This window comes from Oncorhynchus kisutch, linkage group LG6, assembly GCF_002021735.2.
Source record: "Oncorhynchus kisutch isolate 150728-3 linkage group LG6, Okis_V2, whole genome shotgun sequence".
In the NCBI taxonomy this organism is placed as follows: domain Eukaryota; kingdom Metazoa; phylum Chordata; class Actinopteri; order Salmoniformes; family Salmonidae; genus Oncorhynchus; species Oncorhynchus kisutch.
The window spans coordinates 11,688,427-11,713,753 of record NC_034179.2 but is presented as its reverse complement, the minus strand read 5'-3'; the positions used below and the strand labels follow the sequence as shown (position 1 = coordinate 11,713,753).

The following is a 25,327-nucleotide window of genomic DNA, read 5'->3' as shown; positions in this document are numbered from 1 at the left end:
ACTAAGACAGCATTGAATGAGCTGTATTCCGCCATAAGCAAACAAGAAAACACTCACCCAGAGGCGGAGCTCCTAGTAGTAGCCAGGGACTTCAATGCAGGGAAACTTAAATCTGCTTTAGCAAATTTCTATCAGCATGTTAAATGTGCAACCAGAGGGGAAAAAACTCTGGACCACCATTACTCCACATACAGAGACGCATACAAAGCTTTCCCTCTCCCTCCATTTGGCAAATCTGACCATAATTCTATCCTCCTGATTCCTGCTTACAAGCAAAAATTAAAGCAGGAAGCACAAGTGACTAGATCAATAAAAAAGTGGTCAGATGAAGCAGATGCTAAGCTACAGGACTGTTTTGCTAACACAGACTGGAATATGTTCCGGGATTCTTCCAATGGCATTGAGGAGTACACCACATCAGTCATTGGCTTCATCAATAAGTGCATCGATGATGTCGTCCCCACAGTGACCGTACGTACATACCCCAACCAGAAGCCATGGATTACAGGCAACATCCACACTGAGCTAAAGGCTGGAGCTGCCGTTTTCAAGGAGCGGGACTCTAACCCAGAAGCTTATAAGAAATATTGCTATGCCCTCAGACGAACCATCAAACATGCAAATACAGGACTAAGATCAAATCGTACTACACCGGCTCTGACGCTCGTCGGATGTGGCACGGCTTGCAAACCATTACAGACCACAAGGGAAGCACAGCCGAGAGCTGCCCAGTGATGTGATAGCAATTATATTCTGCTATTGTAATTAATGTTCTCTTTTACTTCATTATCCTTCCATTTAGATGTAATAGCAGCCTATTAAAACATATATACCATCAGGATTGGATTCTCTTCAGTATTCACTTCTGCGTAAAGCCTTATTTCATTATGTTTACATTGCATATTCAAAAAAATGAAAATGTATGCACTCACTACTCTGGATAAGAGCGTCTGCTGAAATTACTCAAATGTAAAAATGTAAATATTCTAGTAAACCAAGTTGATCCAGCCTTTGTGTTGTATGCATCTTACAGTCATAATTGCATATCATTGTGTACTATAATATGTTCTCTCTTTTCTACCTATGTAAAACCACTATCTACAGTTACTCATTAATAAAGCACCCTAAAGATCTCCAGTGTGTTGGTTGATGGTGATGTACGTGACAAGTCAGTCAAGACAGCATCCATACTGCTCTAGCCGGCAGCCTTGTGGCGATTCAGTATCCAACCCAGCAAATGGGGCGGCAGGGTAGCCTAGTGGTTAGAGCGTTGGACTAGTAACCGAAAGGTTGCAAGTTCAAACCCCCGAGTTGACAATCTGTCGTTCTGCCCCTGAACAGGCAGTTAACCCACTGTTCCTAGGCCGTCATTGAAAATAAGAATTTGTTCTTAACTGACTTGCCTAGTTAAATAAAGGTTAAAAAAAAATCAATAAAACTAGTTTGGTCCTCAGAGGGACAAGTTTACACCCTATCATTTTTTATACAGGCTTCTTCACAGTCATTGTCTTGCATGTCTTAGAAAGGCATGGAAGAATTAGTATAATTATGAGAAAGATTGCAATTCAAATACAGTGTATCATTTAAAGGTGGATGTAGTTACTGTAGAACAAACACAGCAAGATTTTCTGTAGGAAAACTGTGTTACACTACAAACATGCACAGTTACAAGAGTCAATGTTTATCTGGCCAAAGCCCTAACCCAGAAAATAAACACTGTAATTAGGCCTATATAGATTTACATATAGTACCCGTTGTCAAGTAAACATTTCAAACGGTGCCATTGTAATGAGCAGGATATCACACCACATTTTGTCATTATGATTTTGACAAAAAAAAATACAAGATTTGGCATCTCGAATCCAGAAGATTTTAGGAGGAAATGCTGTAACTGTAACTATCAGCTTGAAACAGAGAGATGAAACAGAGAAAGAGAGAGAGAGAGAGAGAGAGAGACAGGGTAAGAGAGCGATAGAGAGGGCGCAGAGAGAGATAGATGGTGCAGAGAGAGAGAGAGAGAGAGACAGGGTAAGAGAGCGATAGAGAGGGCACAGAGAGAGATAGATGGTGGAGAGAGAGAGAGAGAGAGAGAGAGAGAGAGAGAGAGAGAGAGAGAGGGTAAGAGAGCGATAGAGAGGGCACAGAGAGAGATAGATGGTGGAGAGAGAGAGAGAGAGAGAGAGAGAGAGAGAGAGAGAGAGAGAGAGGGAAAAAGAGAAAGAGGGAGATAGAGAGGATGCAGAGAGAGAGAGAGAAAGATAGATGGTGCAGAGAGAGAGAGAGAGAGAGAGACTGACTGGGCCCCCAGGGTGGTCCACAGGATGTGGCAAGACGAGAGAGGGGATGGGACGGCAGGGGGTAGGAGGAAGAGGGTGTGGAGGCAGAGGGAAAGAGGGGGAAGAGGGTGGTGACGAGGCAGGAGAAGATGGCAGGAAACACAGGGGGAGACGATGGTGGAGGATGGAGGGGGAAGAAGGAAGGAGGTGGGTAGGTGATCAGATACAAAGATGCTATTTGTCATTACAGTGTGTGACATCATCTGTTTGTGTTCTTCCGGTCATCATCTCTCCCATGATGCTTGTTATCCAATCATGACCACCCACCACAACCATAGCAAACTGTCATCCAACCACAACCACCCACTATAACCACCCACCATGACCACCCACCACGACCATAACCACCCACCATGACCATAACCACCCACCATGACCACCCATCACGACCACCCACCAGAATTTACTATATTGGCTAGAACTGTTTGATTAATGATGAATGAAGGCATGTGGAGGATAATCAACTGCATTATCTCACCAAGCCGAAGCCTATAGGGCCTATAGAAGCATTAAGTCAAGAGTAGCTCAGCGAACTCTTTTAAACTCCATTCCAAACAAGCTGTACAGGCCTGATCAAATGCTTTTCCTTTTTCTTGAGCATGGAAGATAACTTTTTTCCTTTGGGAGCCCACAATCATAGGCTCTACATGCTATAGGAGGGGGACTTTAGTGTAAAGCAGAATCATGTTCTAGGCTAGATGTTTTGCTGTATGTTAAGCCTATACTTTGAATATCAGACCATAGATGATCAAGCCATCACGTAGTCAAATCGATTGTGATTTATTATCTCATTGTCTGACGATGTGAAATGTTCATGATATGGTGGATGGATGTTCAACCACGCATGTATAATCGGTTTCGGTTATGTATCATAGACTTTCCTTCAAATGATTGATGACTAACTAGCGTGGATGGACAACGCAAGGTTAACCTTTCACGCACAGGAGAATAGTGGTGGTCAGTTTGGGCTGCCACGTAATCAACGCTCCTATGAGAGGGGGATTGGGGAGCGCGTGTGTTTGTGTGTGTGTGTGGGGGGGGGGGGGGGGGCACGAGGTTGTGGGATGCAGACGGTAAAGCAACCATTCTGTCTCGAGCTCTCCCAGCATCAGCACCACACGGTTACACGCGCTCTCAGACTGGTTCCAAAGCGGAGAAGAGTGTCGGTGTCAAACCTGCAAGGCTAAATCGATCCGTTCTACAACACAAGGCAACAGGTTTTTCTCGAACTCTAGGACATAAGGGCTGAATTGTCTTTCAAATTCAGCGTCGAAAGGGAAGTTGGAAGGCAATTACTGGTGTGAGAACAATCCACAGGTTTGTAGAAAATCGAATGCCATTTTTTTCAACACCAGTCGAGAATATCTCGATAGATTTTGTTTTATAATTTATTATTACCATTAAACATTTTTTGGTAATATGATTTCCTTTCTCTATTTAAAAATGTAAGACCGGGTATCAGAAATTGTTCATCACAAAAATAGGCTGAGTTGTGGTGACATAATGTAACTATAATACAATTCTTCAAATGGAGAGGCAACGTTTCTGGAGAACAGATGTGATGTGTGCTGCCAACAGGTGTTCTAGGTTAGACTGGCTAGTCTAGTCTAGTCGGCATCATCAAGGCTTCAAACGGGAATTAGGCTACCTGCCTTTTGTTTCTCTATAACGTCTGTCCATAGGCATGCATGTGTAAGCGAATTTTAATACATGTTAAAGGCCCAGTGCAGTCAAAATTCAGTTTTCCTATGTTCTGTATCATATTGTACAACATCTGATCAAACTAACACTATAAAAGTGAGAAAACATTTGATCAGTGTTATTTCCAGATAGTTGCTGGTTGAAAATATAATTTCCACAAGACCTTAACATCAACATGGTTTCATAGCATGGTTTCATAGGCAGGAGTTTCGGCTTTCCATGGTGACATCACCATGCGGTAAATTCAAAGAAAGTCCCCCCCCCCCCCCCCCCCCAAAAAAAAAGCAAGGTACTTAAATGTTACCCAGCAAGGATTTGATATTGATATAAAAATGACTGCATTTGGTCTTTAAGCCAGACCTGGCTGTCAGAAGAAAGACAAAGGTGGGTGGTGACTAGACCCTAAGCTCCTCCTCCCTCCCACACCATTACACCACTTGTTACCGATAAGTTCTTCACAGCACTGAATGCACGTTTTGACATCTCCACAGCTGTTTCTGTTTCATTTGGACAGTCATGGACGCGCTAATGAAGGGGTTCTCAAAAGCCAAGGATGGGGTCGCGGCAGCGGCAGAGAAGACCAAGCAGGGCGTGACTGGGGCGGCAGAGATGACAAAAGGTGGTGTTATCTTTGTCGGTAGGTGTGGACAATAGTAGCTTACATGCTGTGTTTTTTTTACTACTTCCTGTTGAATCGTTGCTGCAACATTGAATGTTAGAAATTCTGTATGACAATGGTTTTGATCAGCCAACATAAAGTGATAATTGTATTGAATGACGGTGCTTTGTAAGATGAATAAATGGGATGTTAATTATTTGTCACCTGTCTTTCACCTGTGTTTGTTCTTTTCATAGGCAACAAAACAAAAGATGGAGTCACAACAGGTAGGTTGGATGTCACCATTACCAACATTTAAGCTATTTTATAGAATATAATCTACTGTACACACTTAGTTTAATGCCTGATTTTTACAATACACACACACACACACACACACACACACACACACACACACACACACACACACACACACACACACACACACACACACACACACACACACACTAAACAACTAACAGAAAGCCAGCAGAGATCATATTGTCATGAAAATCAAGGATATGGTTTGTGGCACCAATGCCAGCAGAGTAATAATACCAGTGATATCATACAACTCACCTTAACAGCCTATACACTCTATCTTAGAGTCACTGCTCACAGAATGCATTATGTTCCATTGAATTGAAAGAGACACTGTATACTCTGTCTTGGAGTCACTGTTCAGCTGTTCACATTTGCCGTTGAATTGAAAGATAGGCTGCATGTTGAATGTCCTCAGTACCTGAATTGTCTTATGATTGGAGTGAATGGTCTGTGTGTGTGTGTGTGTGTGTGTGTGTGTGTGTGTGTGTGTGTGTGTGTGTGTGTGTGTGTGTGTGTGTGGGTGTGTGTGTGTGTGTGTGTGTGTGTGTGTGTGTGTGTGTGTGTGTGTGTGTGTGTGTGTGTGTGTGTGTGTCTGTGTGTGTGTGTGTGTGTGTGTGTGTGTGTGTGTGTGTGTGTGTGTGTGTGTGTGTGTGTGTGTGTGTGTGTCTGTGTGTGTGTGTGTGTGTGTGTGTGTGTGTGCCTGGCTGCGTCCTCCTTTGATTCAGGTCTTGTTGCTGTCATGGCCACCACTCACTGGATGAATCAGGTTTTGTGGTTATAGCCTTGCGTAAGCCATCCATGCCTAGCCTAGAGCAGAGCAGAGTAGAGGTTACTATGGTTAATATATACAGAGAGAATTTAGTTCCTATACCTTAATATGAGAATGGGAATCCATTATCTATAGGGGAATACCCATCTATCCTGGTCCCAGATATGTTTGTGCTGTATAGTAAACAATCCAGACCATAGGATTTGGCTTCATCAAACAGATCTGAGACCAGGCTAATGGGTAACCAATAGCTAGACTACTGTATGTCTAGGGGTCTTAGACCTAGCTACCTGGTCTGTAACCGGATTTTTATGATGTGCATTTTGTTATTTTTATCTCTTACTTTTTTTGTTCTTATTCTCTTATAACTTCATTGTCGGTTAAGGTATTTTAAGTACGCATTTCTCTTTAATGTCTACACCTGTGACAAATCAAATTTGATTTGAATCTATGTGAGAAATGAGCGTATGCCTCTAGGTGTTGAATGTACATGTGACAAGGGAGATCCAAGGCCAGCTCTCTCCAGACCAGGTAGATTATTATTTATTCATATAGTGACAAAACATAAATATGTGACCGACCGCCTTGATTCTATCTTATGTAGCAAAATTTGAAATGATGTTTTTTTTCATTGGATAAAAGCAGAGACACAGAGCTATAAAATGGTATATCAAGCACAGCATTTGTAGGAACAATGGGAAAGTAATCCTGCTTTGAAAGTTGATAAACTTGTAACTCCACTTTTGAGAAAATGGCCTTTAAAGGTTTTGGTACACCTACTGGAGAGCTCTTCTTTGTCTACACCCAATCAGCATTGTTCACACGCTCTTAAGCCAGCCCCACCCATCTCATTAAGGATTCACATGTGAGGCCATGTGCTAAACAGTGAGTAGTGTAGTAAAGATTAAGACTACGTGGTAAAAGTAGTAGCCTACAATAAGGAAAAAAATCCAGGTAAACAGAAAGTGTCCAGATAAAAAAGATGTTATAAATATTAGATGACACACTTGTCTAAATGATTTGGTCATGTGATATAAATGCTATAAGTGTATGGGTCTCTACAGAAGGTGTAAACGGTACAGCGAAATGGTTACTTGCATTGTAGCAATATCAAAAATAGATAGTGTCAATATAAAGGAAAAATTAACAAGTGTCAATGCCAGTAGAGAAAGAACAAAATAATATACAGTATGTATAAGAACAATATCACTAACCATATCAGTGATCGATGAGGTAGTTATATGTATATGATCAGGGGTAAAGTGGCTGAGCAGCAGGATAAAAAAATTAATAGTAGCAGCGACGTACAATTCCAGTCAAAAGTTTGGACACACCTACTCATTCAAGGGTCTTTCTTTATTTTTACTATTTTCTACATTGTAGAATAATAGTGAAGACATCAAAACTATGGAAATAACACATATGGAATCATGTAGTAACCAAAAAAAAGTGTTAAACAAATTAAAATATATTTTTTATTTAAGATTCTTCAAAGTAGCCACCTTGCCTTGATGACAGCTTTCCACACTCTTGGAATTATCTCTCTGACAGGTACTGTATAGTGTGTGTGTTGGAGAGAGTCATGTGACTAGCGGCACTGCAGATAGTGCTGATGACTAGGAACTCACCCCAGTGGTCCGTCCGAAACACGTATGAACAAGGGAATCTATGTTCGGGGAGCCTGTTTCTGTCCTGCCCTTGACTTTTGTGCAGGACATGTGATGTCCATAGCCTCTTCGTCGCAAAATTCCCTGATCTTCTCAAAAATATGCGTTTGTCTAGCTATGTATCCAGGTGATGCTTGTACAGGCAGACCATCTATGGGACGAAGGATGTCAGCATTGCGCAGCAGCTGAAACCTGGTCCCGACTGAGTCTGAACGCTACTTGGAGACAACAACACCAGGCTCCAGAGCATCGAAGCTGTAAAACAGGAAATAACTAACAAAAATTGAGAAGACATAACAACCTTGCATAACATCAATTCACCTCCCAAGTTTAGATAAGAAGAATAACCTCATACAATGCAATGAAAATGATATTCTCCTGAAATGCTGGTACTGCTTGATCTGTGGCAGTGGCCTAAAGTATAGAGTCAGGTGTTGTTGCCAACCATAGCTTTCCACCAGCACCGTACCATCCTCCAGTCCAACCAGCTGTGGAATGTTGTCCCCTGTCATGGTGCTGTACCTTCACAACACCAGCAATCTCAGACAGTGTTCACTCTGGTCTTTCTGAAGCGCTGCTTGATGAGGCCGAAGCACCAGTAAACGTGGTGTGGCCTGTGATCAGGAAGTGAAGGTCCAGACTGTGGTGGAGCTTGTGCATGGTTCGCCAGGCACAATACCAGAGCACAAACGTGTTCTTGTTTTGGCCACTGCGGTTATCACAATTCAGGTACCTGGCTACATAAAGTCAGAGGGATAGTAGATGGCACCTGGCTACATAGGGTCAGAGGGATAGTAGATGGCACCTGGCTACATAGGGTCAGAAGGAGAGTAGATGGGACCTGGCTACATAGGGTCAGAAGGATAGTAGATGGGACCTGGGTCAGAAGGATAGTAGATGGGACCTGGCTGCAAAGGGTCAGAAGAATAGTAGATGGGACCTGGCTGTAAAGGGTCAGAAGGATAGTAGATGGGACCTGGCTGCAAAGGGTCAGAAGGATAGTAGATGGGACCTGGCTGCAAAGGGTCAGAAGAATAGTAGATGGGACCTGGCTGTAAAGGGTCAGAAGGATAGTAGATGGGACCTGGCTACATAGGTTCAGAAGGATAGTAGATGGGACCTGGTTCAGAAGGATAGTAGATGGGACCTGGCTACATAGGTTCAGAAGGATAGTAGATGGGACCTGGCTGCAAAGGGTCAGAAGGATAGTGCACCTGCAAACAACAAAAGAACATTAAGATAAATTACAATTAATTGTCTCACCCCTGTCAATCTGTCTTTACACAGCTCAGTGAAACGTATTTGACTGCTTACCATATATATATTATATATTTTGTGTGTGTATGTGTGTATCTGACTATATGTCCTTAATCAGTATAAAGGAGGCTATGTTTCTGACTTGTTCCAAGCTGTGATGCATCCTGATGTCTTTGCTTGCTGGTTCAGTAGGGGCCCCCAGAGACAACTACAGGTCTTGACCGGAAGTCTTGCAGTCAGCAACCATCTTCTGGTACACAGACCGCTCACTCTGAACAAGTGCTTGCTTTGGCCAGCTCTCTTTTTGATCTCCTTGTATGACTGGTGGAGGAGAGTCAGGCGTGTTCTACTGATGCTGAAAGACAAATTCCAGATACAAATATTCTTGCATTATTATAATAGATAGCCGTAATCACCGTCAAACACGCCTGGCTAACTTGATGGGTCATGTCATCTACAAGTCTATGCTAGGTAAAGCTCCGCCTTATCTCAGCTCACTGGTCACGATGGCAACACCCATCCGTAGCACGCGCTCCAGCAGGTGTATCTCACTGATCATCCCTAAAGCCAACACCTCATTTGGCCGCCTTTCGTTCCAGTACTCTGCTGCCTGTGACTGGAACGAATTGCAAAAATCGCTGAAGTTGGAGACTTTTATCTCCCTCACCAACTTCAAACATCAGCTATCTGAGCAGCTAACCGATCGCTGCAGCTGTACATAGGTACATTTTGGTAAATAAACTATTGGTAAATAGCCCACCCTTTTCACCTACCTCATCCCCATACTGTTTTTATTTATTTACTTTTCTGCTCTTCTGCACACCAATATCTCTACCTGTACATGACCATCTGATCTTTTATCACTCCAGTGTTAATCTGCAAAATTGTAATTATTTGCCTACCTCCTCATGCCTTTTGCACACATTGTATATAGACCCCCCCTTCGTTTTCTACTGTGTTATTGACTTGTTAATTGTTTACTCCATGTGTAACTCTTTGTTGTATGCTCACACTGCTATGCTTTATCTTGGCCAGGTCGCAGTTGCAAATGAGAACTTGTTCTCAACTAGCCTACCTGGTTAAATAAAGGTGAAATAAAAAAATAAAAAAATAAAAAAATCATCTGGCGAAGTGGAGTCTTTTGCTTAGACATGTAGCTAGCCACTAGCTAAACAATGAACCATAATCCCAATTCACAGAGTACTAGCAATACAAAGTGATTGTCATAGCTAGCTTAAGTTAACCAAATAGGTTTAATGTTAGCTAGTTTGCTAGCTAACATTAGGCTATAACTAGCAATGCAAATGGCTTTCTGATATATTACTCCACAGATCATACACGTACTGTTAGCTAGTGAGCCAGCCATCTAACGTCAGCTAGCTAACTGTACACTTTAACTTGCAATGAAAACAACTTTCGACAAAATTAGAAATGTATAATATCTGAAACTGTAGCTAGACTCTTACCCATATACATGGATGAACGCTTCATGGCCGACTGCAACCCCTTTCATTAAATAAGACTTCCTGTGTCATTTCTGTTTTGTTTGTACAGCTTGCTTGGCCTGTTCTGTCAAGTCACTCTGGTTCACATCGTCTGCCTTTTTCTATGGCTAAACCAACTAGGCTCGTAATTTAACAACTTTATTCATATTCACAGATGGCATTCAAGTTTGTTATTAAGGCATATGAAAATGAAAATGTTCAAGAAGGCATTTCCACTCAAACGCCTCTCCTGTGAAGTCATGACTTGCAACATATGGCTAGTTTCCTGAAACGAGTCACATATGTTCAATATATATATATATTTTTAAACACAGGCATGCCCGAAATAAAGACTCAAAAACAAAGAAAGGCCTCATGGCCACCAAACAAACCCAGCAGCCTCACGGCTCTGCCAGCTGGGACACTGACTGACCATCACCTTAAATGACATCACCTTATGTGCTTATCAAGGCTTAGTTCAGCACCTAGACCCTGTTGGTGCTGCCACCTGGGGGTGGCGTGTGAAAGTGTATCCTGGTAGTGTGTTTGTCTATGTCCTAACACTAACTGTCCCCCATATCACAACAGTATCTTCTCTAACCATGTACCTCTGAATGTTAACCTCTTCATATCCCCCCCCCCCCTCTCTCTCTCTCTTCCTCCTCTCTCTCTCCCTATTCCCCCTCCTCCTCTCTCTCTCTGTCTCTCTCTCTCTCTCTCTCTCTCTCTCTCTCTCTCTCTCTCTCTCTCTCTCTCTTCCTCCTCTCTCTCTCTCTGACTCCTCTCTCTCTCTCCCTATTCCCTCTCCTCCTCCTCTCTCTCTCTGACTCTCTCCTCTCTCTCACTCTCACCACAGTTGCAGGTAAAACGGTGTCTGGGGTGTCCCAGGTGGGCGGTGCCATGGTGACAGGTGTCACAGCAGTGTGCAACAAGACTGTGGAGGGGGCGGGGAATATCGCTGCTGCGACCGGATTGGTCAAGAAAGACCCAGCCAAACAGGTGAGAATGATACCTGAGAGCGTTGCCTTTCTTGCCCTCAGGCATACACGTTCCACCTCTCTCTCTCGTCCTTCACAACAACCTATTGAATTGAGATGAATGACAAACAGGTGGCTTACTTTTTCTTCTTCAGCACAAATGTGTTTTCAGGGGGAACTTCTTTTCTATCTCAGCTACGGTCTCTGTCTCACCATCACATTAGCAGTGAATTGGTTGTGGTTCTCTGTAGCTAAACTTTCTCATAAGGAGAAAGTATTGGTGTGTAATTTATGGTTGTCTGACTGAATACATGTTTGTCAGGGAATAAACATTAACATCACATGCTAGGAGAGAAAACAGAGGCTACCATTGCTATTCGTTTTTGTACTGAAACTTCATCAGAACGGACCTGTTGCGTTTCAATGCTGTCCTCCATTTTCAATGAAACATTTTCGATCCATTTTATATGACAGCTATTCACTGGCTGCTCCTGTCTGTGTCAAAATGGACCCTGACCTTCAGTCCTCTACAGCTAGCTTCTTCTTCTCCTCTTATAATCTCTGACATTCTTAGTTCTCAGTCATAAAAACAGGATGGATTCTCCATTGTCTGTTTGAAAGTCTGTTTTGATAAAGGAAGGCAGAGAGAGAGAGAGAGAGAGAGAGAGAGAGAGAGGGGTGAGGTCCAATATCCTGAAAGACTGAGACAATTTGCAGCCCTGACGGTCTCTGAAGATGAAAAATGATTGTCTCTCTTTCAAAACAAAACCCAACAGAGTCTCGGATAGATAAAAGGAAAGCCTTGTGGTCGTAGTGATGATTCATCTTCAAACCAACAGCAGAGCAACAGGGTTTCTGCTCTTACATGTTCTCTCAGTTAAAGGGACAATGTGCAATATTTACTGCTGTTCAACGGTCAATTCAATTAATAACAAACACCCATTGGTTATTGAAGGGATATAACTTGCCTAATGAGCTTAGTACAACTCAACTCCATCTATGCATTTGAGAATGGTTACATACTCCAGACCCATCCCTCAGCTTTATAGAAAGACAGGTGGAGGGGCTGTCAATTGTAAAAAACAAAAACAAATGACAGATTGTGGCTTTAACCGTGTTAATCTGCCAGGTGAATTAGCCACCCAAATCATACAGCTGATGTCTCTGGTACTCAACAATCACTGCATTCATTATCTGTAAATTGCCCTTATTCACACACACACACACACACACACACACACACACACACACACACACACACACACACACACACACACACACACACACACACACACACACACACACACACACACACACACACACACACACACACACACACACACACACACACACACACACATTTCCTGTACAGTGGCCTTCAACAACATCAATCAGAGAGAAAACCTCACTAATTAGAAAAAAAATGTTTAGCTCCCTCCCTCCTTTGTTTATGACTAGAGGGGTTACATGACACAGACACTCACAGATTAATTTAGTGTTTAGTGGGACATCATTCTAGAGGATTACACAATTATCCTGTGATTATGCTACTGAGAGGAAATGATAAACAAAATCTGGCCCTGAAAATCAAGGACTTCATAATGATAATTACCGACACACACGCACACACACACACACACACACACACACACACACACACACACACACACACACACACACACACACACACACACACACACACACACACACACACACACACACACACACACACACACACACAAATGCCACTGATGAATAACATAAAGTAGTGAAATGTGGGTATGGACAGTAAACAACTCCTTGTAACCACTCTGGTCATCAGCAGCATTATAAAGTGCGTTCGGAAAGTATTCTGACCCCTTGACCTTTTTTCCCCACATTTTGTTACGTCCAGTTGATTTGTTTTGAAAGAGGTTTGATTGTGGTATTTCCTGTGGCCATTGATTGGCCACCTAGCTCTTTATCTCCAAACCCTGTGTAACGCATTATCATGTCCTCCGTGTAACGCCTAATTGTGTCCTCCGGGTGTCAGAGTGAAAACACAGAGACTGCTTCCCTAATTCTCTACATGGGCCCTGGTCAAAAGTAGTGCACTATGTAGGGAATAGAGTGCCATTTGGGGCGAAGCCAGAGACTGTGCACAGAATTGGATTGATCTCATTTGGAGGTAGCCTTAGTGCCTGTCTGTTCCCTGCTTGTGTTCTGAGCGCCAGTCATTACAGTGTCATTGCTATCGATCAAATTAAAAAGGTCCAATCGGCCGATCGACCCCATGTTACAGCCCATCAAAGGGGCTTCTCTGCCTAGGGGTCTCCGACCCAGGCTCCATCTCTCGTTACCGTTATTTATCCCTCTATCTGTCTCTCTCATCCCTCCTTCCTAAAGCAAGCAAGGGAACAGCAGGCGAGGGAGCTGAGTGATCCACTTTCATGTGGTTGTCCACAGCAGCCAGCCACCAGCCATCAATTAGACAGTGTGAGAGATGGGCTGTCTGACGACGAAGGAGGAAGAGTGAGGATGTTACTTGTTTGTTTGTGTGCTGGATAGAACACACACACCGGGGTTTCCATTAGCTGGTAATAGCCGGCTTTTGTCCGATTAAAAAATAGAAAAGCTGATAAATAAAATTGTCCGGGAAGAGAAGAAAAAGTTCCCAGTTGTTTTGAAAGCGGCATCAAACGGCAACTGAAGGCAGGCTTCATCAGAACGTCACACACCACTTGCAATGAGCTGGAGGCAGTATGCATGTGCAGTGCCCGTTTGACAACAGTGTTTACTCGCTAATTGCATTATGGATGAACATTCACGTCTAGCCTACTGCCTTGTGGGGCGGCAGGTAGCCTACAACCTTGTGGGGCGGCAGGTAGTCTACCACCTTGTGGGGCGGCAGGTAGCCTACCACCTTGTGTGGCGGCAGATAGTCTACCGCCTTGTGGGGCGACTGGTAGATTACTGCCTTGTGGGGCCCCTTGTGGGGCTACAGGTAGATTACCGCCTTGTGGGGCGGCAGGTAGCCTATTGCCTTGTGGGGCCCCTTGTGGGGCTACAGGTAGATTACCGCCTTGTGGGGCGGCAGGTAGATTACCGCCTTGTGGGGCGACAGGTAGATTACCACCTTGTGGGGCGGCAGGTAGCCTACTGCCTTGTGGGGCGGCAGGTAGATTACCGCCTTGTGGGGCGACAGGTAGATTACCGCCTTGTGGGGCGACAGGTAGATTACCGCCTTGTGGGGCGGCAGGTAGCCTACTGCCTTGTGGGGCGGCAGGTAGCCTATTGGCTTGTGGGGCGACATGTAGATTACCGCCTTGTGGGGCGACAGGTAGATTACCGCCTTGTGGGGCGGCAGGTAGCCTACTGCCTTGTGGGGCGGCAGGTAGAATACCGCCTTGTGGGGCGGCAGGTAGCCTATTGTCTTGTGGGGCGGCAGGTAGCCTATTGTCTTGTGGGGCGGCAGGTAGCCTATTGCCTTGTGGGGTGGCAGGTAGCCTATTGCCTTGTGGGGCGGCAGGTAGCCTATTGCCTTGTGGGGCGGCAGGTAGCATATTGCCTTGTGGGGCGCCAGGTAGCCTATTGCCTTGTGGGGCGCCAGGGAGCCTTGTGGGGCGCCAGGTAGCCTTGTGGGGCGGCAGGTAGCATATTGCCTTGTGGGGCGCCAGGTAGCCTATTGCCTTGTGGGGCGCCAGGTAGCCTTGTGGGGCGCCAGGTAGCCTATTGCCTTGTGGGGCGCCAGGTAGCCTTGTGGGGCTCCAGTTAGCCTTGTGGGGCGCCAGGTAGCCTATTGCCTTGTGGGGCGCCAGGTAGCCTTGTGGGGCTCCAGTTAGCCTTGTGGGGCGCCAGGTAGCCTATTGCCTTGTGGGGCGCCAGGTAGCCTTGTGGGGCTCCAGTTAGCCTATTGCCTTGTGGGGCTCCAGTTAGCCTACTGCCTTATGGGCATTGCTGCACTCATAATGTGAATAAATAGTAGTTTATCAACATTTTAAGATAAACGTTCTGATCTGTTGCATCAGACTCATTGTTTTTTAATGTTTATTTTGAATGTTTATGCAGCTTAGGCCAACTGGTTCTATGAATTAAGGATCCATATTCATATTCTATATCCATATTGTGTTTGAAATAGGCTATTTAGTTCAAAATGTTGGCTGTCAAATGTCCTGCTCTACATTTTCCTAACGGAAACCCTGACACACACACACACACACACACACACAGAGACAGACAGACAGACAGACAGAGACACACACACACACACACACACACACACACACACACACACACACACACACACACACACACACACACACACACACACACACACACACACACACACAGGCCTGCTGGTTATTGTCTGTGTGAGAAGGAGACGACTCAGGCTGGTAAATAGATTTGTGCTGGTAAGATAGAGCAGAGAACCCACCTCATCAGCTCCCATAGACTGACTCATTGACTCAAGTCACAGATGCTGTTCTGTTTATGTCCTGTTGATGAGCCACTAGACAAGAGGAACCCAATCAATATCTCGTCAATGTTTCATATGGGAAATTAAAGGCTCAAGAAATTGTGAAAAATGAACGTATTACTTGGTTTCAAGTTAATACTTAGCTGGATAAGATATTATCTTTATAGGATAAGTATTATCATGTACAGAACTAACTGTATAAGTCACTGAGCTCTTCAGTATGGTCCATTCTACTGTCACTGTTTGTCTATGGAGATTGCATGGCTATGTGCTCTATTTTATACACTTGTCAGCAACGAGTGTGGCTGAAACAGCCAAATCCACAAATTTGAAGTGTCCACATACTTTTCATGTCTTTTGGTTCCTTGAGTTGACTAGTAAAATAGAAAGAAGAACAGTAGAAACCGTATTTATTTGCCATGGTGAGTGTTGGGAGATGACGTGTGGTGTGTGTCTGTGTGTGTCTGTGTGTGTGTGTGTGTGTGTGTCTGGCTCTGCTGTGTGAACAGATGGAGACACGGTGGGCGGTGTTAAATGGAATGGCAGGAGGAGAGAGAGTGAGAGAGAGAGCGGGAGAAAGGGAGGGGATAGGGAGTGGGGAGGGAGGGGATGGGGAGGGGAGGGAGGGGATAGGGAGTGGGGAGAGATTTGGAGGGGGCGGGAGAGAGAGAAAGGGAGGGGGAGGGAGAGAGAGAGCAGGAGAGAGGGAGGGGGAGGGAGGGGGAGAGAGAGTGATAGAGAAGGGAGAGAGAGAGAGATAGGGAGGGGAGAGAGAGAGAGAGAGAGAGAGAGAGAGAGAGAGAGAGAGAGAGAGAGAGAGAGAGAGAGAGGAAGGGAGAGAGGGAGAGAGAGGGATAAGGAGGGGTGGGACGAAGAGGGATAGGGATAGGGAGAGAGAGGGATACGGAGGGGAGGGAGAGAGCGAGAGATGAGGAGGGGGAGAGGGGGATAAGGAGGGGGAGGGAGAGAGAGGGAGAGGGAGGGGGAGAGAGAGAGAGAGAGGGGGGGGGGAGAGAGAGAGAGGGAGAGAGAGAGGGGGGGGGAGAGGGAGGGGGAGAGAGAGAGAGGGGGAGAGAGAGAGCACCTGGGTCTGCACTACCCTGTAACTCTCAGGTTGTGTCAGCTGGTAGCCTGGGAGTGGATCTGTGTGTATCACCTGTGTATCTTATTAGAGAAGGTCATACCAATGCCAAGCACCAATCAAGCTTGTGTGTGTGTGTGTGTGTGTGTGTGTGTGTGTGTGTGTGTGTGTGTGTGTGTGTGTGTGTGTGTGTGTGTGTGTGTGTGTGTGTGTGTGTGTGTGTGTGTGTGTGTGTGTGTGTGTGTATGTGTGTGTATATGTGTGTTGTGTTAGTATGGTTGTCATTACCAACAAGAGGAAGATACTGCAGCAGCAACCAACTAACACAAGGTAATAGTCTAACAGGGTTATTTGGGACACTTGTCCATTGTTGACCTGGTCAGTGAATGTGTTATTATTGCAGGATGAAGATGCTATGTCTAAAGACTTGCCCATCAACGAGTCTCCAGCGGACCCAGAGGACGATGATGCTGCAGAGGTGGGACATTTACCGTCACGCTTAACATCTTCTAGATCACTATTTCAACAGGCTTTCTGTAGATGGAACCTCGGGGTCCGAGGCTGTAGACCAAGGCTCTCCAACCCTGTTCCTGGAGAGTTACCGTACAGTCCTGTAGGTTCTCTCTTCAACCCTGTTCCTGGAGAGTTACCGTACAGTCCTGTAGGTTCTCTCTCCAACCCTGTTCCTGGAGAGTTACCGTACAGTCCTGTAGGTTCTCTCTCCAACCCTAACCTAGCGTACCTTGTAATTAGCTGGTTAATAAGTTGAATCAGGTTAGTTACAACTGGAATTGGATTGAAAACCTACAGGAGGGTTGGAATGAAAACCTACAGGAGGGTAGTATCTCTCCAGGAACAGGGTGGGAATGAAAACCTACAGGACGGTAGCTCTCCGGGAACAGGGTTGGAATGAAAACCTACAGGAGGGTAGTATCTCTCCAGGAACAGGGTTGGAATGAAAACCTACAGGAGGGTAGTCTCTCTCCAGGAACAGGGTGGGAATGAAAACCTACAGGAGGGTAGCTCTCCAGGAACAGGGTTGGAGAGAGAACCTACAGGACTGTACGGTAACTCTCCAGGAACAGGGTTGGAGAGAGAACCTACAGGACTGTACGGTAACTCTCCAGGAACAGGGTTGGAGAGCCCTGATTTCTGAGATTACAGAGGATCAAACTGAGTCATTGAATCAGTGATTAATGGTTAACTCCTCATCATCCTCCATGTTTCATTCATCAGATTGTTTTACATAGTTTGGGTTTAATTGTTTCTTTTGTTGTGGATTTCCGTTCAGAAGGGTGAGGGTCCCATGACTTCACAGTAATGTTTTTGGGTTTCATCCACCATCATCACCCTCCGTCTATGGTATGTTTGTGATTCACTTTGGGATAATTTGTTATCAATTATTACACAAATAGGAACATAATGTAATACTAATAATTCCTGAAGTAACTTTTCCCTCTCTGTACTTGCAGGAGGATTCCGATGGCTATTAGAGTACACTGCATTATCTCACAACGAGCATTATCCAGAACTACTGTAACCATCCAGAATCAATGATTAAAACATTCCATGTCGCACTGCCAAGTCCCGTCGTGCCTCGTTGTGGTCCTCAATGGAGTCTGTGCTGTGTGTGTGTGTGTGTGTGTGTGACGATATGTATGTATGTATAGCCTACGTCAGTGTGTGTGAGAGTGTGTATGTTTGTTTCTGTACGTCAGTGAGTGTGTGTACTTCAGTGTGTGTGTGTTCTGGTGTCTTCGGCAGTCAGTCCTGAGGGCGGTCTATATGCCCTTCTGGTCCAGCTGTCAAGTTCAGTGAAAAGCTGTTAGTGAATACCGTATACAGTATACTCTGTTAATAGTGAATACTGTACACCACTCTGTTAATAGTGAATACTGTATACAGTATACTCTGTTAATAGTGAATACTGTACACCACTCTGTTAATAGTGAATACTGTATACAGTATACTCTGCTAATAGTGAATACTGTATACAGTACACTCTGCTAATAGTGAATACTGTATACAGTACACTCTGTTAATAGTGAATACTGTACACCACTCTGTTAATAGTGAATACTGTATACAGTATACTCTGCTAATAGTGAATACTGTATACAGTATACTCTGCTAATGGTGACTACTGTATACACCATACTGTTAATAGTGCATACTGTATACAGTACACTCTACTAATAATGAAGTCTATATACACCACTCTGTTAATAGGGAATTCTGTATACAGTATACTCTGTTAATAGTGAATACTGTATACACCACTCTGTTAATAGTGAATACTGTATACAGTATACTCTGCTAATAGTGAATACTGTATACAGTATACTCTGCTAATAATGAATACTGTATACAATATACTCTGCTAATAGTGAATACTGTATACAATATACTCTGCTAATAGTGAATACTGTATACAATATACTCTGCTAATAGTGAATACTGTATAAACCACTCTGCTAATAGTGAATACTGTATATGCCACTCTGCTAATAGTGAATACTGTATACACCACTCTGTTAGTGAATAGTGAATACTGTATACACCACTCTGTTAGTGAATACTGTATACACCACACTGCTAATAGTGAATACTGTATACACCACTCTGTTAGTGAATACTGTATACACCACACTGCTAATAGTGAATACTGTATACACCACTCTGTTAGTGAATACTGTATACACCACACTGCTAATAGTGAATACTGTATACACCACTCTGTTAGTGAATACTGTATACACCACTCTGCTAATAGTGAATACTGTTTACACCACTCTGTTAATAGTGAATACTGTATACACCACTCTGTTAGTGAATACTGTATACACCACTCTGCTAATAGTGAATACTGTATACACCACTCTGTTAGTGAATACTGTATACACCACTCTGCTAATAGTGAATACTGTATACACCACTCTGTTAATAGTGAATACTGTATACACCACTCTGTTAGTGAATACTGTATACACCACTCTGCTGATAGTGAATACTGTATAGTGATCAATCGCTGACAGTCCTGCACAGATTATCACTATATGCGAAGTGCTCTGTATTACAGTTTATGAAAAAGCACCTAAGTATCCATATAATGATATAACGACTATATGAATTTGAAATGAAGTATACTATACTGTATTTTTGTGTGTAAATCGTCACAGTTGTTTGTAGTGGACTACAGTGCTATATGAGGTATTTATGGATTCATATACTGTATGTTATGTTCTGTGAACGCTCTAAAAGACTCTGGGTTGAGGTCAGTGATAAAGATAAAATATTGGATGGAGTTTGAAACAAACACAAGCATGGAACCAAACAATTCAACTAACTGTAACATGGAGTTTAGTTACATTTGTTAAATGTTGAATAAAGTATAAATAAAACAAGATTATGTATTTATCAGTTTGCCTTATTTCATCTATTCACAACAACTGTGTGTTTGCCTGTTTGCCATAGAAGGGTTATTGTAACGGTTCTCTTGTGGTGAAGGAGAGTCGGACCAAAATGCAGCGTGTAGATTGCGATCCATGTTTATTAAACTGAAGTAACACGAATCTAAATACAAACACTACAAAACAATAAACGTAACGAAAACCGAAACAGCCTAATACTGGTGCACATACACACAGAACAAGGACATCAAGACACTAAGGACAATCACCCACCAAACCCAACACAAAACAGGCTACCTAAATATGGTTCCCAATCAGAGACAATGACTAACACCTGCCTCTGATTGAGAACCATATCAGGCCAAACATAGAAATAGACAAACCAGACACACAACATAGAATGCCCACCCAGCTCAAGTCCTGACCAACACTAAAACAAGGAAAACACATACGAACGATGGTCAGACCGTGACAGCACCCCCCCCCCAATGTGCGGACTCCGAACGCACAACCTAAACCTATAGGGGAGGGTCTGGGTGGGCATCTGTCCGCGGTGGCGGCTCTGGCGCTGGACGTGGACCCCACTCCATAATTGTCTTAGTCCACCTCCTTAGCGTCCCTTGAGTGGCGACCCTCGCCGCTAACCTTGGCCTAGGAAACCTAACAACGGGCCCCACTGGTCTGAGGGGCAGCTCCGGACTGAGGTAGCTCAGGACTGAGGGGAAGCTCGGGACTGAGGGGAAGCTCGGGACTGAGGGGAAGCTCAGGAGTGAGAGGAAGCTCAGGAGTGAGAGGAAGCTCAGGCAGGTTGATGGATCTACCAGATCCTGGCTGGCTGGTGGTTTCGGCAGATCCTGGCTGACTGGCAGATCCTGGCTGACTGGCGGATCCTGGCTGACTGGCGGATCTGGCAGATCCTGGCAGTTCTGGCAGATCCCGGCTGACTGGCAGATCTGGAAGAGTCTGGTTGACTGGCAGATCTGGAAGAGTCTGGTTGACTAGCAGATCTGGAAGAGTCTGGTTGACTGGCAGATCTGGAAGAGTCTGGTTGACTGGCAGATCTGGAAGAGTCTGGTTGACTGGCAGATCTGGAAGAGTCTGGTTGACTGGCAGATCTGGAAGAGTCTGGTTGACTAGCAGATCTGGAAGAGTCTGGTTGACTAGCAGATCTGGAAGAGTCTGGCTGACTGGCAGATCTGGAAGAATCTGGCTGACTGGCAGATCTGGAAGAGTCTGGCTGACTGGCAGATCTGGAAGAGTCTGGCTGACTGGCGGATCCTGGCAGACTGACGGATCTGGCTGCTCCATGCTGACTGGCGCTCTGGCTGCTCCACGCTGACTGGTGGCTCCTTGCAGACTGGCAGCTCCTTGCAGACTGACAGCTCCTTGCAGACTGACAGCTCTGGCTGCTTCATGCAGACTGACAGCTCTGGCTGATCCATGCAGACTGACATCTCTGGCTGCTCCATGCAGACTGGCAGCTCTGGCTGCTCCATGCAGACTGACAGCTCTGGCTGCTCCATGCAGACTGACAGCTCTGGCTGCTCCATGCAGACTGGCAGCTCTGGCTGCTTCATGCAGACTGGCAGCTCTGGCTGCGCTGAACAGGCAGGAGACTCCAGCAGCGCTATAGAGGAGGAAGGCTCTAGTTGCACTGAACAGGCGGGAGACTCCGGCTGTGCAGGAGAGGAGAAAGGCTCTGGCAGCGCTGGAGAGTCGAGGCGCACTGTAGGCCTGATGCGTGGTGCTGGCACTGGTGGTACTGGACCGAGGACACGCACAGGAAACCAGGTGCGGGGAGCTGCTACCGGAGGGCTGGGGTGTGGAGGTGGTACTGGATAGACCGGACCGTGCAGGCGCACTGGAGCTCTTGAGCACCGAGCCTGCCCACCCTTACCTGGTTGAATACTCCCGGTCGCTCTGCCAGTGCGGCAAGGTGGAATAGCCCGCACTGGGCTATGCAGGCGAACCGGGGACACCGTGCGCAAGGCTGGTGCCATGTAAGCCGGCCCAAGGAGACGCACTGGGGACCAGATGCGTAGAGCCGGCTTCATGGCATTTGGCTCGACGCTCAATCTAGCCCGGCCGATACGCGGAGCTGGAATATACCGCACTGGGCTATGCACCCGCACTGGGGACACCGTGCGCACCACTGCATAACACGGTGCCTGCCCGGTCTCTCTAGCCCCCCGGTAAGCACAGGGAGTTTGCGCAGGTCTCCTACCTGGCGTAGCCATACTCCCTGTGAGACCCCCCCAAGACATTTTTGGGGCTGACTCCCGGGCTTCCTTGCCAACCGTGTTCCCTCGTATCGCCGGTTCCTCTCTCCGGCTGCCTCTGCTCTCCTAAGGCCTCCACCTGTTCCCATGGAAGGCGATCCCTTCCCGCCAGGATCTCCTCCCATGTGTAGCAACCCTTGCCATCCAATATATCGTCCCATGTCCAATCCTCATTACGTATCTCCTCTTTGGGCTGCTCCTGCCTGTTGACACGCTGCTTGGTCCAGTTGTGGTGGGTGATTCTGTAACGGTTCTCTTGTGGTGAAGGAGAGTCGGACCAAAATGCAGCGTGTAGATTGCGATCCATGTTTATTAAACTGAAGTAACACGAATCTAAATACAAACACTACAAAACAATAAATGTGACGAAAACCGAAACAGCCTAATACTGGTGCACATACACACAGAACAAGGACATCAAGACACTAAGGACAATCACCCACAAAACCCAACACAAAACAGGCTACCTAAATATGGTTCCCAATCAGAGACAATGAATTTGTTTGAAACTGAAAGCGCGAACCACTGCTTTTAACGATGGTCAGACCGTGACAGTTATAGAACCTCTCCCTATGGCTGTGACTGGTGACCTCAAGGGTACACTCAATATGGCTGACCTGGAAGAGGATTTCCATTCTAGAGATTATATTTCTATGGTTAGCCTGCTTTCTCACAGTACAAGATTAGTATGTGACAGGCGAGCCGACTGAGAGATGACGAGCAGCAGACGATCGATAAGAGGTCCTGTTTAGAAGACTTACCACCATCATCCAATACCATTACAATAAATCCTATCTGTCATACTGTTGTCAGGAAGAGGAGAAGTTAAGCTCTGCACAGGAGAGAGGGAGGGGAAGAGAGAAAGAAAAAGAGGGAGGGACGGGAAGATCAGCCCATTACTGGGGAGGGAGGGAGGGAGGGAGGGAGGGAGGGAGGGAGGGAGGGAGGGAGGGAGGGAGGGAGGGAGGGAGGGAGGGAGGGAGGGAGGGAGGGAGGGAGGGAGGGAGGGAGGGAGGGAGGGAGGGAGGATCAGGAAGCACCATACGATGACAGCTTCTCCATCCTGGAGGGGGAGATCAACCATTTCCAGGCCCAGGAACATGTACTAATCTGTGGTGACCTAAATGCCAGAACTGGACAAGAACCTGACACCCTCAGCACACAGGGGGACACACACTGCCCCGCCCTCCTTTCGGAAAAGCTGACCACGACTCCATTTTGCTTATCCCTGCCTACAGACAGAAACTAAAACAAGAAGCTCCCACACTGAGGTCTGTCCAACGCTGGTCCGACCAAGCTGATTCCACACTCCAAGACTGCTTCCATCACGTGGACTGGGATATGTTTCGTATTGCGTCAGATAACAACATTGACGAATACACTGATTCGGTGTGCGAGTTCATTAGAACGTGCGTTGAAGATGTCGTTCCCATAGCAACGATTAAAACATTCCCTAACCAGAAACCGTGGATTGATGGCAGCATTCGTTTGAAACTGAAAGCGCGAACCACTGTTTTTAATCAGGGCAAGGTGACTGGTAACATGACCGAATACAAACAGTGCAGCTATTCCCTCCGCAAGGCTATCAAACAAGCTAAGCGTCAGTATAGAGACAGAGTAGAATCTCAATTCAACGGCTCAGACACAAGAGGTATGTGGCAGGGTCTACAGTCAATCACGGACTACAAGAAGAAAACCAGCCCAGTCACGGACCAGGATGTCTTGCTCCCAGGCAGACTAAATAACTTTTTTGCCCGCTTTGAGGACAATACAGTGTCACTGACACGGCCTGCAACGAAAACATGCGGACTCTCCTTCACTGCAGCCGAGGTGAGTAAAACATTTAACGTGTTAACCTTCGCAAGGCTGCAGGCCCAGACGGCATCCCCAGCCGCGCCCTCAGAGCATGCGCAGACCAGCTGGCCGGTGTGTTCACAGACATATTCAATCAATCCCTATACCAGTCTGCTGTTCCCACATGCTTCAAGAGGGCCACCATTGTTCCTGTTCCCAAGAAAGCTAAGGTAACTGAGCTAAACGACTACCGCCCCGTAGCACTCACTTCCGTCATCATGAAGTGCTTTGAGAGACTAGTCAAGGACCATATCACCTCCACCCTACCTGACACCCTAGACCCACTCCAATTTGCTTACCGCCCAAATAGGTCCACAGACGATGCAATCTCAACCACACTGCACACTGCCCTAACCCATCTGGACAAGAGGAATACCTATGTGAGAATGCTGTTCATCGACTACAGCTCGGCATTCAACACCATAGTACCCTCCAAGCTCGTCATCAAGCTCGAGACCCTGGGTCTCGACCCCGCCCTGTGCAACTGGGTACTGGACTTCCTGACGGGCCGCCCCCAGGTGGTGAGGGTAGGCAACAACATCTCCACCCCGCTGATCCTCAACACTGGGGCCCCACAAGGGTGCGTTCTGATCCCTCTCCTGTACTCCCTGTTCACCCACGACTGCGTGGCCACGCACGCCTCCAACTCAATCATCAAGTTTGCGGACGACACAACAATGGTAGGCTTGATTACCAACAACGACGAGACGGCCTACAGGGAGGAGGTGAGGACCCTCGGAGTGTGGTGTCAGGAAAATAACCTCACACTCAACGTCAACAAAACTAAGGAGATGATTGTGGACTTCAGGAAACAGCAGAGGGAACACCCCCCTATCCACAAGCTGGAACAGTAGTGGAGAGGGTAGTAAGTTTTAAGTTTTAAGTTCCTCGGCATACACATCACAGACAAACTGAATTGGTCCACTCACACAGACAGCATTGTGAAGAAGGCGCAGCAGCGCCTCTTCAACCTCAGGAGACTGAAGAAATTCGGCTTGTCACCAAAAGCACTCACATACTTCTACAGATGCACAATCGAGAGCATCCTGGCAGGCTGTATCACCGCCTGGTACGGCAACTGCTCCGCCCACAACCGTAAGGCTCTCCAGAGGGTAGTGAGGTCTGCACAACGCA

The 25,327-nt window shown here is 45.9% G+C and overlaps 1 protein-coding gene across 3 annotated transcripts; it reads left to right on the top strand.

The window, feature by feature from the left end:
- The first annotated feature begins 3,394 nt into the window (after positions 1-3,394).
- Positions 3,395-20,067, top strand: LOC109892323 (alpha-synuclein). 3 transcript variants are annotated; one of them, XM_031826196.1, is made up of 7 exons: positions 3,396-3,653; positions 4,552-4,674; positions 4,893-4,922; positions 10,993-11,135; positions 17,054-17,128; positions 17,942-18,012; positions 18,123-20,067. In XM_031826196.1, the coding sequence occupies exons 2-6, from the start codon at positions 4,554-4,556 to the stop codon at positions 17,969-17,971; spliced, it is 399 nt and encodes a 132-aa protein (XP_031682056.1). In that variant the 5' UTR covers positions 3,396-3,653; positions 4,552-4,553; the 3' UTR covers positions 17,972-18,012; positions 18,123-20,067. The 3 variants fall into 3 exon arrangements, with proteins under 3 accessions (XP_031682057.1, XP_031682056.1, XP_031682055.1); XM_031826195.1 differs by having other exon boundaries at positions 3,398-3,653; positions 4,529-4,674; XM_031826197.1 differs by lacking the exon at positions 17,942-18,012 and having other exon boundaries at positions 3,395-3,653; positions 4,529-4,674.
- The last annotated feature ends 5,260 nt before the right edge of the window (positions 20,068-25,327 follow it).

What these genes read in the sequence shown, in the direction of transcription:
- LOC109892323 (XM_031826196.1), top strand. Translation starts at nt 4,554, where the DNA reads ATGGACGCGCTAATGAAGGGGTTCTCAAAAGCCAAGGATGGGGTCGCG. An exon ending in AAAAGATGGAGTCACAACAG is followed by an intron (nt 4,923 to 10,992) that starts GTAGGTTGGATG and finishes CTCTCACCACAG; the next exon opens with TTGCAGGTAAAACGGTGTCT. An exon ending in AGGACGATGATGCTGCAGAG is followed by an intron (nt 17,129 to 17,941) that starts GTGGGACATTTA and finishes ATTTCCGTTCAG; the next exon opens with AAGGGTGAGGGTCCCATGAC.